Genomic DNA, 17,061 nt, shown 5'->3' with positions numbered 1-17,061 from the left:
TGTCAACTGTTTCAAGCTTTAACCAGGCCAAAATACATGTGGATTATTATTATTATAACAACTTGGAAATACATGTGGATTATACTTTTATATAATAATAAAAAGGGAAAAATTCATGGTCGAACTCGAACTAAACTCCAGCTTAATGTGCCTCAATTTCAGCTCAAGTCATTTGTATCAATAAAATTCGGTGCATGTTAACATTATTAAAATAACTACTAAGAAAGCATATAATACAGAACTTAAAGCAAATATGCAATTGATAATAGAAACTTGTTTGACAAACACAGCTTTTTAATCGATGTTAAGCACATCTAAAATATAATATTTTTGATCAACTTATCCCAACAACCATAAACTATAATACATCACCCATTTTGTTCACACAACTTGAATTTTAAATTTTTAACAGAGATCATTCTCAAGTGAAAGCTTCCCAAACGAGGTATCATTTTCCATTACCAGGTCCACCGAAGAGATAATCCAAAGAAGAGCCTCCACCAGGTGCAGCATGAACCTTGGTTGAGGGTCGGTCCTACAGCCAAATCAACAAAGAAAAATATCAATCAAAATAATTCCAGAGAAATCTATCCGCAGGCAGAAAAGCTACAGTAAGATTTCTAGTTTTCATTTAATTCTTCAGATTTTTTTCAGAAGTCATGTATTAACGTAGTTGCAACTTGCAAGATATCACTGTCTAGTACAACAAAAATAACAAAAAAAACACTTTTCCATCATATGCAGGGTTGAGTTCAGTTTACATAACAAGACAGATACCCTATCACTAACATAAAAGTCATTATGGTACTTTGATATACCAGTTTAAAAAAGGTCAACAATCAATATCAACCTTAATCATTATGAAGTATGAACATACATAGATCAGTGCTAACAGCCTGATATACACGTGACATTTACAGAATAGATAGATCAATAATATTTCTAATTTTAGGTATTGAAGAATCTAACTCTTGATTGTGATTTTTCTTTCCTTCTTCAACACATGTGGTGACAAGCGGAAGGAAAAGGGTCGAGACAAGTTCATTATTGTAACAAAAAATACTACCAAATATACTTGGGATAGTCAAATATACTAAACTACCATTATCTACTTTCATAAGTAAGCAGTGCACAAGATTTATTCCTCAGTGTTTTCATATTCATGATGTTGTAAACCAGTTCAGTCTTTAACTATCACTCTAATATCGCTTAACACGGAAAAGAATAAATTATATATAACAAGCACAACTAATACCGTGATGAAGTTGCCGGTGTTCAGGCCATCAATAGAATTACTATTGATACCAGCAGGCTTGCTTGGGTCTATTGTTCTAGGAGCAGCTGCTGGTTTTGAAGGGGGTGCATCATTTACAGGCTGGACTTCAGGTTGGGCATTAGTTGTTGCTGCTGCTGCTGCTGGTTTTGGGGCCTCTCCACTACCAAAAAGGTAACCCAATGAACTTTGACCACCACCACTGCTATTTCCACGACCCATGTCTTTCAACTACTTTCTGAAAAGTAAAATTTAGTCCCTGCCATGACATGGGTGAACAAGTTGCAGAAAATTGGAATTATTAGATCAGAATAAGTATAACAAGAAAAAGGAGGAGACGAACTACGGGAAACTATAAATATTTACTTTTTCATTCAACAATCACTGCAAAATACATACTGAAAACTGAAAAGTAATCAAATGACTTTGCATTCAAACAAGCACATTCTTTTCCATTTCTGTCTTTCAAAGGAAACCTAGCCATCAGTACCAACTAGCAACAACTACAAAGTTTGGTGATAATAAATCACAAATAAAACAACCAAGCCAAAAATGAACAACACAATCCCCATAGCACACTGACCTTAGTTCTATGTTTAACTACCATAGATTCCTTAATCTAGTGGCCAATTGATCAAGTAATTTGATGGGCCTATAACCAAGGTTTATAGGAGAAGTCACCATAGTCCCAATGATAAAGGTCCAAATGTGTACGAGAGAAAGAAGAGGGAAGACATCCAGTTAGAGAGGATGACTAGGTAGGTGGAGAAGGGAGAGAGAAATAACAGAATGGGCTATGGGGTTGGGTAAAGGAAATATTTAGGAATAGTTTGGGCAAGCCTGTGGTTTGAGGTAGGAGTCCTTCCTGTCCTCATTCTGATTTTCCCTCTTACTATAAAGAGCTATCACCATTTCTCATGCCATACCTACTTCAATACATGTATCTTGTTACTATCATAATTCTATCCCATTGAAAACATTTAAAGATATATCATAACGAATTTTCAATGTACAATACAATAGAGGCAGCAAGCACAAAATTATAAAATGGAATAAACATTCATGTTTATCTCTCTGTCATTATTTCTGACCAATAAAGACATCCCTAACTTCCTCCCCCCACTTCCTTACATACCCTACCCTTTTCATCTAAAAATAAGGAAAAAGTATAAGATATTTCATAGTTCTAGTGTTATCAAACAAAAGTAAAATTTTAATAAACTGAGACAACTAGCATTTTGGATGACTCAAAAAGATCATAATCAAAGTTTTGACAGGAACAGTTAACTCAGAGGTGTGCAAGCGCTCTAACTCGCAATTTGTCCCAATTTGTCTATATTCCTTAACTAAGCCTAGCCAATTGAAGCATTCCTATGATCCATTTACCGTTCCTATGTAATCCTCCAAACAAACCACACAACATGCACAGAATCCTTTACCATTTTATATAACAATACCTCATTTCTTTTTTTTTTCAGGAATCCTTATCCTCAATTCTTTCTCTAGATGATTTCAATGCATCTCTAATCTACGAACGCTAGTATAATCATTCACATTTCAAATCATAAGCACAAAGTAACGAATCAAATCTAATTAAATCAAATAAATGTTGATCCGAAAATAAAGGCATAACAAAAAACAAATCATCTCGAAATCAACAATTCACAGATACAGAGATCATCAAGAAAATATAAAAACGAAAATTGAAAATAGATCTGAACAAATGAGAATAAACATCGAAATGGATCTCACGTAAAAAAAAAAAACACATAGATCAAACGAAAATATAAATGGCGTACGTACAAGGAGAGGGGATTTGAGATCCAGAAGATAAATTATGAACGGAATTTGGATGAAAATGGAAGCGAATGAATGATGATATATAAACCCTAATTGGAAATGGAAAAAGGGAAAGAGAGAGTTACCTTTCGTTGGAGAAGCAGATCTGGAAAATGGAAGGGACAGGGCAGAGTGGTTAGTAGTGGGTATAAGAATAGATGTATGTGCGTTATAAATAGCGCTTCTCACATTTCAATAATTCATATTCATCTTATCAAAAAAATAATTCATATTTCTTAAAATAAATAAATAAAATTCATATTCATATTCATATTCATATTCATATATACTTCCCTTAGTCTTCTTTAAAAGTCTTTTTCGAATAATAACATCAAATTAACGAAGTGTATTTTTCATCTTATCTTTCTATTCTATTATATCTTCATTTTAACCCGTCGATAATTTTTTTTGCACACACTTTCTCTTTTCAATAAATTTAATATATATTATGTACAAAATTTATTTAAAAAAATATAAACTTTAGCTTCCAAAAATATAACATTAATTAATTTTATTGAAAAAAAATAAGAGTAACTAACAGAGGTATAATTTACGAATTGTATGTATTTATTAATAACCGTACATGTATATATAAGTTTAATTATTATAAAAAATGATATTTTCAAAGCTCATGCAGTATTTTATTTTTTTTTTACTTTTTTTTGACACATTTTTTTTTACTAATATGTGCAGAAGTGTACATATTTGTTTCGATTCACTCAATTTGACGATTTGAATTGGGTAAGTAAATGAGTATTAATGATTTGTAAAATTGCAAAATTGAAGATAAAATATGAATAACGATTTTCCTCAGACACAGCTCAATAAATCATTCAACCCACATAAAAAATAAAAAAATAAAAAATCACTAAAATTATGTACATTCACCAAATTCATCCTAAGTTTTTTACCTTTTACCCTAAATAGTAAATAATACATCTCACACCCTCTTTACCAAAAAAAAAAAAATATCTCACACCCTGTAAAATTCACAATATACTTTATAATTATCGAACTCAGATTAATTAATTATAACTTTGATGTGTTTTTCACCTTCTTACAAAAAAAAAACTTTGATTTGCTTAGGCTCTTTAATGCTATGTTTAGTTGGATAGAAAGAAATGAGAGAAAAAAGAAATAGAATCGATTGATGAATTTAGACTAATCAAACACACCCAACCAATACGCCCTAACCTTCTTATTATGTGAATCATAACTTTAGTTAATTCAAGGTTTTGCACTTTGATTATTTTGTTTTGAAGCTTGCAAGCTAGACTTAAAACTTTGATCATTTGAAATCTTTGTTGTTCGTAAAGTTTTTTTCTTTTCACCACCAGTTTAATCTGGTTAAGGGGTCAGTTCTGACATCAAGTCGTTCCAGCTCCCTCCTGATTGTAGTTATGGAGATCGAACCATGATCCTCCCTATCAAGTTCAACATTAATCACCACTGAAACAACTAATGATTGGTTTTGTTGTTCGCAAAGTTAGTTACAAAGATTTTGTTGTTGTTTTGTATCCTTTCTTACCAAATAAAAAACCATAATTATTTTTAATATTGATAAACTTAACTCAATTGGTAGAGACATCACATTATATATAATATACGTCGAAGTCAGGGTTTGAATCCCAAACACTCTACTTATTCACAATAATGGAATTTTAGCCACTATGTTATTTGACAACAAAAAAAAAACTCTAATTACTTTTAGGTTATTTATTTTATATTAAGTATACATTTTTTATAAGTTAATATTATTGCATGTATACTGTAATAATATATTTAAGAAAGAAAAAAAAAGTTACAAAATACAAAAATTGGGGAACAAAATCTAACTGAGTGAATCCACACAAAATGTTGTAGGTCAACCCAAAAAGAAAATTACAAACAATTAAAACAACACCGGTGGATCCAATCTTTTGTCAACCCTATTTTACAATTAAATAGTTAATAACTCAACCTCTAGTATAATTTTGATTTTATAGATGATATAAATTACAAAATTATCCTTGTTAAAAAATCGTGTATATATTAAAAAATAATTATTTTATTATTTTATTGTTTTTATTTTATATTTTAAAATATATTTTATAAAATAAATTAATAAATTATTTTATTATGCTATCCTGCTGGTAATTCAACTCAAATTCAAAATAATTTTTTTAACTAGAGAGACAAAATATAATAAGTTTCTGGATTAACTTATCCTAATCATATGTCTTACTAAACACTAAATTAAAATAGAATGTGATATAATTATTTATCATGTCTCTTATCCTGTGGCTTAAAAGTTAAGCAATATATATGTCCTACCATACAACTACAACAACAATGTTCTACCATTCCAATTTTGAATTTGAATTCATGGGCATATATGCCAAAATTTGAAAGGTGCAAAACAATACCCACAACAACTCAACTCAACCATCACTCACTGTCTATACGTCTCCCATGTACATAAAAATGATCAAGAAGCTGAGAACCACTCTTAACAAAAGCATATTCGATCTGTTTCCAATCACGTTTAGAAGTCCCATGCCCCATCCACATGTATTCTCACTTGACCTTTATGTTCGTCTCACTTGACTCTAATTTGAATTTGTTATGTAATTTATTTTGATGGACCCAAAATGCGCGGTCGCCGGTCGGGTGATGCTGGTTTGTGTAAACTGATCTTGATGTTGAAATGTTCAAATTGATCTTGGTATTGGAAACAGTGGTGAAATTCAATGTTGAAAATATAAAAAAAGAAACCTGTTTCTTCAATATTATTATTGGAGTGTCACATTTGTTGGTCTCAAAATTGATTCATTGCTTAATTGAGTGGATAAATGATCACAAGATTAAAAGGGTTGCCTTTTCTTTTCCCGGAGATGAGAGTTGGAAAATTCAACTTTTTATGAACATCCTTTATTTAGGCCCGTTTCTTCCATGGAAACGTATTGCTTTTTTGGTACATGGAAATGTATTGCTTTTAAGTTGGTGTTTTTTTGACACATTTTTTGTTTTTGACAATTTTTTGGACAAATTTATTTATATCCATGGGGTTGGTAAAAGTAAAACTATATCTTGTGTTAGTTTGAGAATTTTCATTCAGGTTGTATCTAAGACAAAGTGAAAAGGGAGACCTCCTAAATCCAAGAAATAAGTTCACAATTTAGGCTCTAATATAATTTGTTTTGGAAATCCAATAAGTCAAGAAAAGAAAACTAAAATTCTTTTTTTCTTCTTCTTCCTTTTCCCTACAGCTTCTTATTCTATATCAACATATTCCTCCCTTAGATTGTCTCTCATATTGCTCCCTCATCATGTATCACATACTCATTATCGTCTTCTTCTTCTTTTGGGGTTTAACCTTATCCGTTAATTAAGTAGTTTTATTAGAGGTGATGATGTGTCATCTTAAGTGACAAAGTGGCTTGTCACAATCTTTGGATAGAAAGTTTTTTTTTTCTTTTAGAGAAAAAGTTCACAAAAATAGATGACACATGTCAAAAGAGGAGTGGGGTTACTATTATAAATTTATAAGTTATGTTTTTTTTTTCAAAGTATATGTTTTTTTTTAAGTATTATCCTTTTGACTTTTAGAGAAAGGGTTCACTAATTTAGAGTTACACCGAGAGGTAAATAAAATTTTGCAAAAAAATATTTTCTACTACAAATGAAATTCGGGTTCTATTAAAGAAAAAAATTCATGATATTAATTATGCCCATATTCAAACCTTTTTTTGAAACAATCCTATATTCAAACCTTGATTCTTCTACACTCGGGAAAAAGAAAAAAAATTGCTACTCCCTCTGTCCCAAAACATGAGTCCTTTTGGAGTTTTGCACGGAGATTAAGAAATGATAAAAAATGATAAGTAAAGTCATTTTTACGCTTACTTTATTAAAAAAGATAAAATATATTTAATTAATGTTTTAACTTTAGTAAGAGTACAAATAGTAAAATATAACTAAATGTGCATTAATTTCTTAAAATGACTAAAGATTTGGGACGGAAAGAGTATTTTTTTTGGTACAAATTCAAACCTTGCTTCTATCAAAAGAAAGAAAAATAAAAATCTAAACCTTTCTATTGAGCTAAACAGGGCTGCGAACAATTCAGGCCCAATTCTTCAACCAGTAGAAAAACAAATGATAATTTCTCTTCTGACCCCACGTTTCTTTTATACCCCATAAAATTTTATTTTGCCATTTTAACCGAAATTTTTAAATGATGGAAAAATATCGGTTCGTAGAAACCGAAATACCTTTCAAGGGCAAAAACATCAGTTAGGGGATGTAAAAGAAACGTGGGGGTGGGAAGAGAAATTTTCAAAACAAATAACATGGTTTTTGCAGCATAAACAATCTAGATACTCCTTCCGTCCCAAATTAATTGACACAATTGACTATATTGCACTATTCACACATATTGTTTTGACCATATTTTTCTAATAATAATAAATAAAAATAAATATTAGCATATAAGATGTTGTTGGATTCGTCTCGATGAGTATTTTCAAAATATCAAATTTTTATTATAATATAATTTAAAGTATTAATCTTCAAAATTATGCATCGGCATGCGTGAAATAGTCAACTGTGTCAATCAATTTGGAACAGAGGAAGTATATATTTTGTGTTTTTCTTTTTAAGTCTCCCAATCTTCTCGTCCCCCCACCCCCACAAAAATTCAAGAAACAACCAAATTTAGGGTTATAGAGTTGATTTCAAGTTCTAAAATTCGAACTAATGTGACATGAATCAAAATTGCACTCGAAAATAAAGTCACTTGAGAGATCTCCTCCCCACTTTTTACTTAATTCATTTGTTCCAATTTATCTTTACAATGCAAATGATGCATATATATATATATATATATATATATATATATATATATATATATATATATATATATATAGGGGAGGGATCAAATTACACCGGTGTAACATTTGAGTAATGTTACACCGCTCAATAATGCTTCAACGAATACAAATTTTACAAAATCCACCGTTGGATTGAAAGCTTATATCGTCTAGATTATCTATGTTAAATTTTATAAAATTCTAAAATCGTTTGATATGTTTTTTAGATAGATCAAAATTAATGGTTTATGCGTTTTTATTGAATACCGTTAATCTTGATCTATCTAAAAAACATATCAAACGATTTTAGAATTTTGTAAAATTTAACATGGATGATCTATACGATATAAGTTTTCAATCCGACGGTCGATTTTGTAAAATTTGTATTCGTTAAAGCGTTATTGAGCGGTGTAACATTACTCAAATGTTACACCGGTGTAATTTGATCCCTCCCCATATATATATATATATATATATATATTCTCTTCAACCCTTAATTATATATTATTCTCTATTTTTTCAATTCTTTAATATACTTTTCAAATATCATTAAAGAAAAATAATTTTATAAAATTGCTCACAATTTCTTTTGAAAAATATTAATATGTGCGTCCATGTTGGGAAGAAAAATGCAATTTTTTTTTCAATTATGCATTTAATCTTATAAGAATGAATTTTTTTAATCATTAAATATAAAAATGTGAATATTTTTTTTGGCGTAAACTGAATATTCCTACAACTGCAGAGACAAATCTCTCAAGTTTTCTAAGACTAAAATGAGTAACAAACTCTTCCTAAGAATTTCAACACTACTTTATGCCAAAGGCATGGTATCGAACCGCGTCACAACATCTAAGTACTCTTGGGCTATACTTTAAGTATCTTAGCATGTGTCTTAAGAACACACATTAACATGACATTTTTTGCTGACTAGTGCCTTCCGAATATTCTTTTAAGTATTTCATTTAAATAAATAATATATTTAAAAACCGAAACATTTTAGTTTCAATGTGTCAAATTTCACAAAAATTTTATTTAAGTATACTTAAACGAGTGCTTGTAATTTAGACCAATTATAGGGGAGTATTACTAATTGAAGCAAGCAGTAGTACTGATTGCTGTCTTTAGGGACGCGGAAGGGTCGTTTTCATGGTTTTGTTACTATTGCTACAGCCTACAGTTCACTGGGTCTCCTCCAAACAACCGTACTCACACGTTTATCTATGCCTGTTAAACTCGTGGCATCAGCACATACACCAGTCCTTTTATGTGTCCTTTTTCAAAAACATAAATAAATAAAGTATTCTTGTCACTTTTTCAGTGTTTTAAAAACAAAAAATATTTTAGTGTTTTAAAAACAAAAAAATAGAGTACTAAGTGCAACTTGGTTCGGGACCTATTATTTCAATGATGATGACGACTCTATCCTTCCTTTCATATAGACTAGGGTCTACGATCAATGAATTCTCTGGTCGGGGTTCGGCCCATCTATTTTACAGGAGTCGTGTTCAAATTTTGAATAATTAATTTTTTTAGGAAAATGCAAAAGATAAATTTTGACACCAACACAGTATACAAGATAAATTAAAATTTTTGTTTATTTTCTATAAATTTTTTTAGGAGAATTCAAATAAAGATACCAATTAAACCAAAAAAAATAAATAAATACACCAACACAGTATACAAGGTATAATTTGAGGTGACGTGTAACGGACTTTATAGCAAATGTCATCTCTCGAGATAATTAACAGACTAATTTGCATAAGTATATTCTAAATTAAAGTGGGCCTATATTCTTATGAGTTACTATTACTTTAGTAGAATTCATAACACAGTTTAGGTTATATCATCTCAAGCACATTTAAGTCATTCTCATACTTCAAAGTGCTTGTTCGTTCAACCTTATAGTTCTGACATCGATCTTTCGTTTTTTGGTAATTCGATCCACATTAAAGATGTATCATAGTTGAGTACAATAAGATTGGATAAGGTGATATTTGAAAAATCTATCAACAAAAGCACACAATGAAAACAAAATAAAAACTTTGTGTTTGATGAGAACGAGCGAGGTTTTACTACCTTTAAATATTGTGTTTGATGGAGTTTTGGTGTTATGTCTCCTCCATCTTATTTTGTTGTCTCCTATCTTTTAGTATCTATATATTTTGGGTTGGTTAGCTTTCTGCTACCACCTTTTTTTGCTTAAAAAAAAAAAACCTAAAGAAACAAAAACTAAAACTAAAAACATGTATTGCAACATTGGAATAGATTAACAAGAGTGAGAAATGTAAGTTTACGATGTCCTATTTATAACCTAAAGAACTTTGATTTCACAAATCTCAGTGGTCATTAAGGCATTATTTCAGATAATGGACAACAAAGAGTGAACTAAAGAGACAATAACTAAAATTTTCAGTTTCTAGGGCTGCCACCTCCATGCAAAGACACTGTGGGACGTGGGAGATGCGTCCCAAGCCTCCGTAGAGCTTGTCACGCCCATGGCAGGATCCAAAGATAGCAAAAATGTGACTTTTCATGTATTCGACTATTAAAGACAGTTTCTTGACCTTTATGGCTTACGAACAACTTTGATTTGCATTGATTTTTCATCTTTTTCTTCATTAATGAATGTCTTCCACTACTATAAAACAAGTCTTGATCTTTATGGCACCTTAAAATATATCAAAACCACTCTTTTCTTCATATTCCAAGAATTTATTATACCTAATAATATAAAAGCAACAAAAACAAGTAAATAGTTCCAATAAACTTTAATAAAAGCTTATTTTATTTATTCAAAATACAACTAAAAAGTATGCATATTTGTATACTACTATTAATTATATTGAATTGAGTTTTCCTACGGTTGACAAGAATCCGCATTCATGCAGTCAGTCATGGGAAACTGTCTAATCTTAATCAGACAATGCACATTTAAACTTGTATTTTAAATTATAAAACAAAAAATTCTAATTTGCCTATTCTCTTAACTTATGGGACAGTCCACATCATCCTTACCATGTAACTGCGTCCTTTTATTAAATGCACTGGATAATTTTTCAACTATCTTTGACAAAAAAGTTTGACACATGTACTTTGATACAAAAACATGCTCGATGTCCAGGTTAATCAACTGGCATTATTATGCTCACTACAGTATAAAAGATTTATCCGCTCAAAGACTTTCAACGAGGAAACTTCTGCACGACAAGTATCCTCCTGAATTGTATCATTCGTGCTCGATGACACATTTTGTAGAACTTTTCTATAAGGCAACTTGTATGTGACCCATGTCCTCGCCAATAGGATCATGTGGTACCAACCCAGACACCTCTTGTTAAGAATGATGCAAAAATCGCATTTCTTTCCACAGACCATTCATCTTTGACAATACAAAACTTATATCGACTGAGCCAATGTTAAGAATGATGCAAAAATCACATTTCTTACCTTAAGTCACTACTCTTACACTTTAGAATGATAACTCTATTCTGGACTGAGCCAAGACTTATGCTTGCCAATGTACCTAACCCTTATTCGAGGACTTGTTAGGCCTAATTATTCTCCCTAGATTCGAATAAGCAAAATAGAAAAAATGCTAAACAGTGTCCCTGAGGCAATGATTAAGGAAACAAAAATGATACTCCCTCTATTCCAAAATGTAAGTTACTTTGAGAAAAATAATTGTATCAAATTATAAGTCACTTTACATTATCAATGAAACATTTAATGTTTTTTTTTCCTATTATACCCTTAACTATTTTTTTTTTATCTTCTTTCAATTCTTCAATTTATTTTTCTCATACCATTAATGAAGGACAATTTTGTAAGCTAACTCATAATTTCTCTTTTTCATACAAGATTAATCACATTTCTTAATTTGTGTAATATGGTCAAAACGACTTACATTTTGGAACAGAAGGAGTAGTAATATAATCTTAAAAGTAGTGCTTTTAAGATCTTGAGATTTAAAAAAAAATATCTAATCTATATAAGAAAGTTGATTGTTCTGAAAAACCCACAAATAACCTTGCTTCAAATGCTGCCATGTGTCTAAAGTAAGAGTATTTGGTGTCCAAATTTTGTGTAACTAAACTAATATCGGTGGAAACCGAGCCATATTATGAGCCAACCAAACCTTTTTGTAAACTTGTGAGAGAAAAAGTTGTATTTTTGGCAAGCCATGGTTACATGAAAACAATTTTGGTTGTTTTTGAAACCAAGTCTGTAAGACCCGTAATTTCACAGTTTATTTTGTGTAAGGAAAATAAATATTGGATAAAAACTTTAGGGTTTTTGTTTAAGTCGTTTTGTAAGTATCGTTGTAATAACGGCATTTTTGCTGAGTTTAAGTCTGTTTTGTACTCGTGCGCTGAAAAGGCACAGACTTTTGGGCTGTAATCCTCTTTTATGTATGAGAAGGTTTATGCATTTTCAGAATGACGAGTTTTGGATTATTCTTGTTTTTGGAAAAACGAGTAGGAATTTTACCCGCTGTTGTAAAATTTTACGGCTTCTGAATTCCGTAGAATTTTAGATGGAAGTTTTATATATCTGCGCGAGTTAGGATATGTCCTGAGAATAATTTTCAGGAGTGTGGAAGAAAATTACAGTCGCGGAAAAAGATTCGGCGATAAGTTTTGGAAATGTCTTAAGACGGACTTTTATTCCGTAGGTTTTCTGTTTTTACAAGTTTTGTTCGTCGCGGCGCGCGAGAGCTGTGAGGCGTGAGAAGGAAAATATCTAGATATTTATGAAAGTTGTCTTGGTGACCAAGACTTGATCCAAGGGCTAGGATTGGCCTAGAGACTTTTCCTTTTGATCCAATGGCCAAAATTGATCAAGACCACATTAGGAATGATGTTATACCACATTGAATCAAAGAGCAAGAATGATATATACTCCCTCATTTCTCTTCCTCGGCCAATACTCCATTTCCTCACCACCTTCTTCATTCAAATTTTGTTTTCTTCTACAAAGCTTGGATTCTTGCTCTTTGGATCATAGACTTGCTAAGGAAATCACCTTCACTTGAGGTAACTAACCTCCTCCCTTCTTTTGATTGGTTCAAACTCTTAGATGTTAAGAAAAATATGATTATGTTCTTGAGAGAAAATTTCCTAGAATTTAGTTTCATTTAGTTTTGGTTACATAAAAGTGTTCATGAGGGTTTAACTAGTACATTTAAGTTAAGTAGGTGTTGATTCCCATGGTGATTTAAGTTTTCACAAAATTTTGAGTTAGGGTTTTGATGAGAAAATTTGAAATGATCATAACCATGAGTAATTGTTTTGTGAATTTATTTTTGAAGTTAGTTATGAACTTTGTGACAAAATGGATGTTAGATTATTAAGTTGTTTTGAGAAACAAGAAAAATTATAATTTGGTGTTCTTGAGTAATTGATGAACATTTTAGAAATTTTGATTTGAATTCTTAAAATGGTTTGATTGATCAATTAAATGACTTTAAGAACTAGTAGATTATCACTAGGATTTTGTAATGGAAAAATTGTGAGTGTTGGCCTTGTTTTTGTTGATTGGCCGTGGCACCCCCCTTGTTAAAGGATCAAGAGTTTCAAAATTTTCTAAGTCCACAATGATAAGAAAATGATCATGATATTAGTGAGTGATCATAGGTTTTAAAAGAATGGTTATAGGGTTTTTATTTGAAAGGAAAAACTTGTAACTTGTGATGCGAGTAAACTTTTATTTTTGTGAAATTTTTTTAAAGAGTTCATGGGTTGCTTTCAAATGGTTTTAGTATGTGGAATTGATTACTTTGGGTTGGAACTAAATGTGTTTCATAGTTTGTTTTGAAACGAAATTATTTTCGCGTAGCAAGAAATAGTGCATTTAACTTTGTGAATTTTTAATCACTATGGGGAGAACTTGGAATCACTATCCGAGAGTGTTAGGAAGTGCCTTAGACACCTCTAGACCTTTGTGGATAGGTTTAGTTTCGTTAAAAAAATTTTGGGAGAAACTTATGGATTGTACGCTGCTTATTTTAGGGCGCGCGAAAGTGTAGAGAGTAGCGCTTGTTAGGCTACATTTTGGTAGGCTTAGGGCTTAGTTTGTATTTTGGATGACTGTATGTCTTATACATTTATACTCGGACATGTTTAGTGCCTTTTGGCCTTGTGATATTTTCGGTTCATAACTCGTGTCTTTTGGTTGATGAACTTAATGTATCTGCCGTATGTAAATTATTCAGGTACACACTTTGCTTCGAGGAAGCCCTGTAATATAATGTGTTGATGTTATATTTATTTTCTATTGAATGACGAATTGCCGAGATAGCTGCGGGCGTTCACGCGCGCCATTTTATTTAAGCGTGTTGTTTTAAAAAAAAAAAAATACCCCTTTTTATGCTTTGAAAAATGGGGTGTTACAAAGTCAACCAAGCCATATTTATGTCAAATATTAAATGCAAATGTCACATGTCATTGTCATCTTTTCAACTTTGTCATACACTTATCTAATAGGTCATACTCATATTCAACTCTTTATTTTCCTACCAAAGAACAATTTGAAATTTGAATTCAAATTTCATGAATTATATTCTTTATAACTTCTCATTTGTCTCTCATTTTATACATTTTTTTTTTGGAATAGAATATCATCTATACATTTTACACGGGATAAATTCTAACTGATATAAATTTTAACTATCATATATAGGACAAATTATTACCAATAAAAATTTCAAAAACAATTATCATATATGAGACAAATTTTAACTAATTTTTTTTCTTCAAAAAAACTATTTTACATGGGATAAATTATGACTGACATAAATTTTAACTATCATATAAGGTTTAAACCATCACTGGTAAAAATTTCCAAATAACCATCACATACGAGACAAATTATCACTGATAAAAATTTCAAAACAATTATCATATGTGAGACAAATTTTAACTAATTTTTTTCTTAAAAAAACTATTATACACGGGATAAGTTATAATTGACATAAATTTTAACTACCATCGGATAACTTTAATATCAAAATTTACATTAATCTATACTTAAATAATTATAATGTACTAAATAAATCAAACACCGTTGTACAAAAAAAAAGGATAAAATATGATACGGGACAAATTATAACTGATAAAAAAATTCAAAATTATTATCATATATACTAATTAAATCATACGCGGGACAAAATAGGATACTGATTCAAATACGAAAAAAATTATTTATAAGTACAAAATATATACATTGGTAAAAAAAATATGCTTTTGCATACGAGATAAATTATAATCATTAAATATTTATGAAGTCTTCTGTTTTTTTTCAAATGACTGTCTTAATGCAATATTTTATTTTCTTAATTTAATTAGAAAAATGTAACTTAAAAAAAATATTGGCGTAACGTTACGACCCGTGCGATAGCACGAGTCTATTACTAGTTTTCAATATATTATTTCTACTAGTTTTCAATATATTATTTATACTTTTGCTTCGTTAACATGTGCCTTTGGTGCACATGTTAATAAGGAAAATGTTAACATGTGCACCAAATGCACATGTTAACGAAGCAAAAGTATAAATAATATATTGAAATTTGTGTATTGAAATTTATGCAGATGTTAACTTGACCTTAAAATTTTTGCTTTTACTTTTATTTTTGTTTCTTAATCATTGTCACCGAAAAGACTATATTTAATATGACTAATAATCTTCTTCAGTAATATCCTCTCGGTCAATTAAAGCCTTAATAACCTTCATTCCCTTATACTATGAGGGGAATGATTGAAGACTCCGTATCAATCATATAAAGACTTCTATTCAAGAAAGGGAGCAATTCCTGCTTGGACACAAACACAAGAAAAAATTAGTTAGGCACACATACATGAGAAAAAAAATTAAAGGAAAAATAATTGAGTGATGTGACAATTTTAATTTTTTTTAACTTTTTAACTTTTGTGAGTGTGTGCCTAAATATTTTTTTGTTGGGTTTGTGCCCAACTAAGTATTTTCCCAAGAAAGATTATGTATGCAATTTTTAACCTTAGGGTGTGTTTGGTAAGTCCAATAAGCTAGCTTATAGCTTATTGGACTAGCTTAGAAGCTTGTTTGAAAAAAATAAAAGTGTTTGGTAAAAAGCTTTTCTCACGAGCTTATAGCTTTTTTTGAGATGCTATTTCAAGTAGTGTTTGAGCTTATAGTTTATAGCTTTTTACAGTTTTTTCCATTTTTAACCTTTAATTTAATTTAATTATTTTTTATAAAATAAAAAACTACCCACAAAAACAAAAACTACCCACTACATATAAATGTCCGTTTATGTCTTTTTATATTTATCAATCATTTAAAAAGCTAATTTTACCAAACACTTTAATTTCAATCAGCTAACTTTTCAGCTATCAGCTATAAGCTAGCTTTTCAGCTATCAGCTAACTTATCAGCTATAAGCTAGCTTATAGCTTTATTTTACCAAACAGAGCGTTAAACATTTCATTTCACATTTTCATACCGATTAATACTCCACCAACACCAACAACTTCAATCTTAATGCGACGCTGTTCGATATCGGAAACAAATTCTAATCACATCCTAAATGAATTGTTTAACAATAAAAAATGACATTGTTGAGCACATGGGTGCCAATGAGCTGGACCAATCGCAGAAAGTAAGCATAGTCAGGAACGACCAACACGATGCGACACAACCCACGCCACGCCAGAAGAAAATCACTCACTTACACAAGAACCAACTTAATGCTTAACTAAAGCCGCAACAATATTTATACCATCACCAAACAAAACCTTCACTGACTTTACTACCACGCGTCCAATTTTCACCTTCGCTAAAAATCACAATCGACACGTGGCTTCTCTACCAACACGTTCTATAATATCGACACGTGTCCTCTTTCTTAACAAAAACAAGTTGCTTGACAGCGACATCAATCGCAAAAGCACAAAAACATTTTGCAGTGAAAAATCGCGTCACTCTCACCACGTGTCGTTTATACAGTAACCCTCCCATGATCGCCACTTGTCTCTTCCTTCAACGACCTCATTGTCACATCATAAGGGCATTTTCGGTATTACATTTATTTTATTCTTTTTTTTTTTCTTCCTTCATTTC

General features: G+C 30.7%; 1 protein-coding gene across 1 annotated transcript; it reads right to left on the bottom strand.

Moving 5' to 3' along the window:
- Positions 1 to 231: 231 nt before the first annotated feature.
- On the bottom strand, positions 232 to 3,335 carry LOC123909424 (protein SPIRAL1-like 2). The gene is made up of 3 exons (XM_045960255.1): positions 3,199 to 3,335; positions 1,256 to 1,532; positions 232 to 535 (listed from the first exon to the last, which is right to left on the bottom strand). Exons 2-3 carry the CDS (start codon positions 1,493 to 1,495, stop codon positions 449 to 451), a joined length of 327 nt encoding a protein of 108 aa, XP_045816211.1. The 5' UTR covers positions 1,496 to 1,532; positions 3,199 to 3,335; the 3' UTR covers positions 232 to 448.
- Positions 3,336 to 17,061: the final 13,726 nt, after the last annotated feature.

Source organism: Trifolium pratense, linkage group LG2 (genome assembly GCF_020283565.1).
Source record: "Trifolium pratense cultivar HEN17-A07 linkage group LG2, ARS_RC_1.1, whole genome shotgun sequence".
NCBI classification, from domain to species: domain Eukaryota; kingdom Viridiplantae; phylum Streptophyta; class Magnoliopsida; order Fabales; family Fabaceae; genus Trifolium; species Trifolium pratense.
This window is presented reverse-complemented; position numbering and strand designations above follow the sequence as displayed.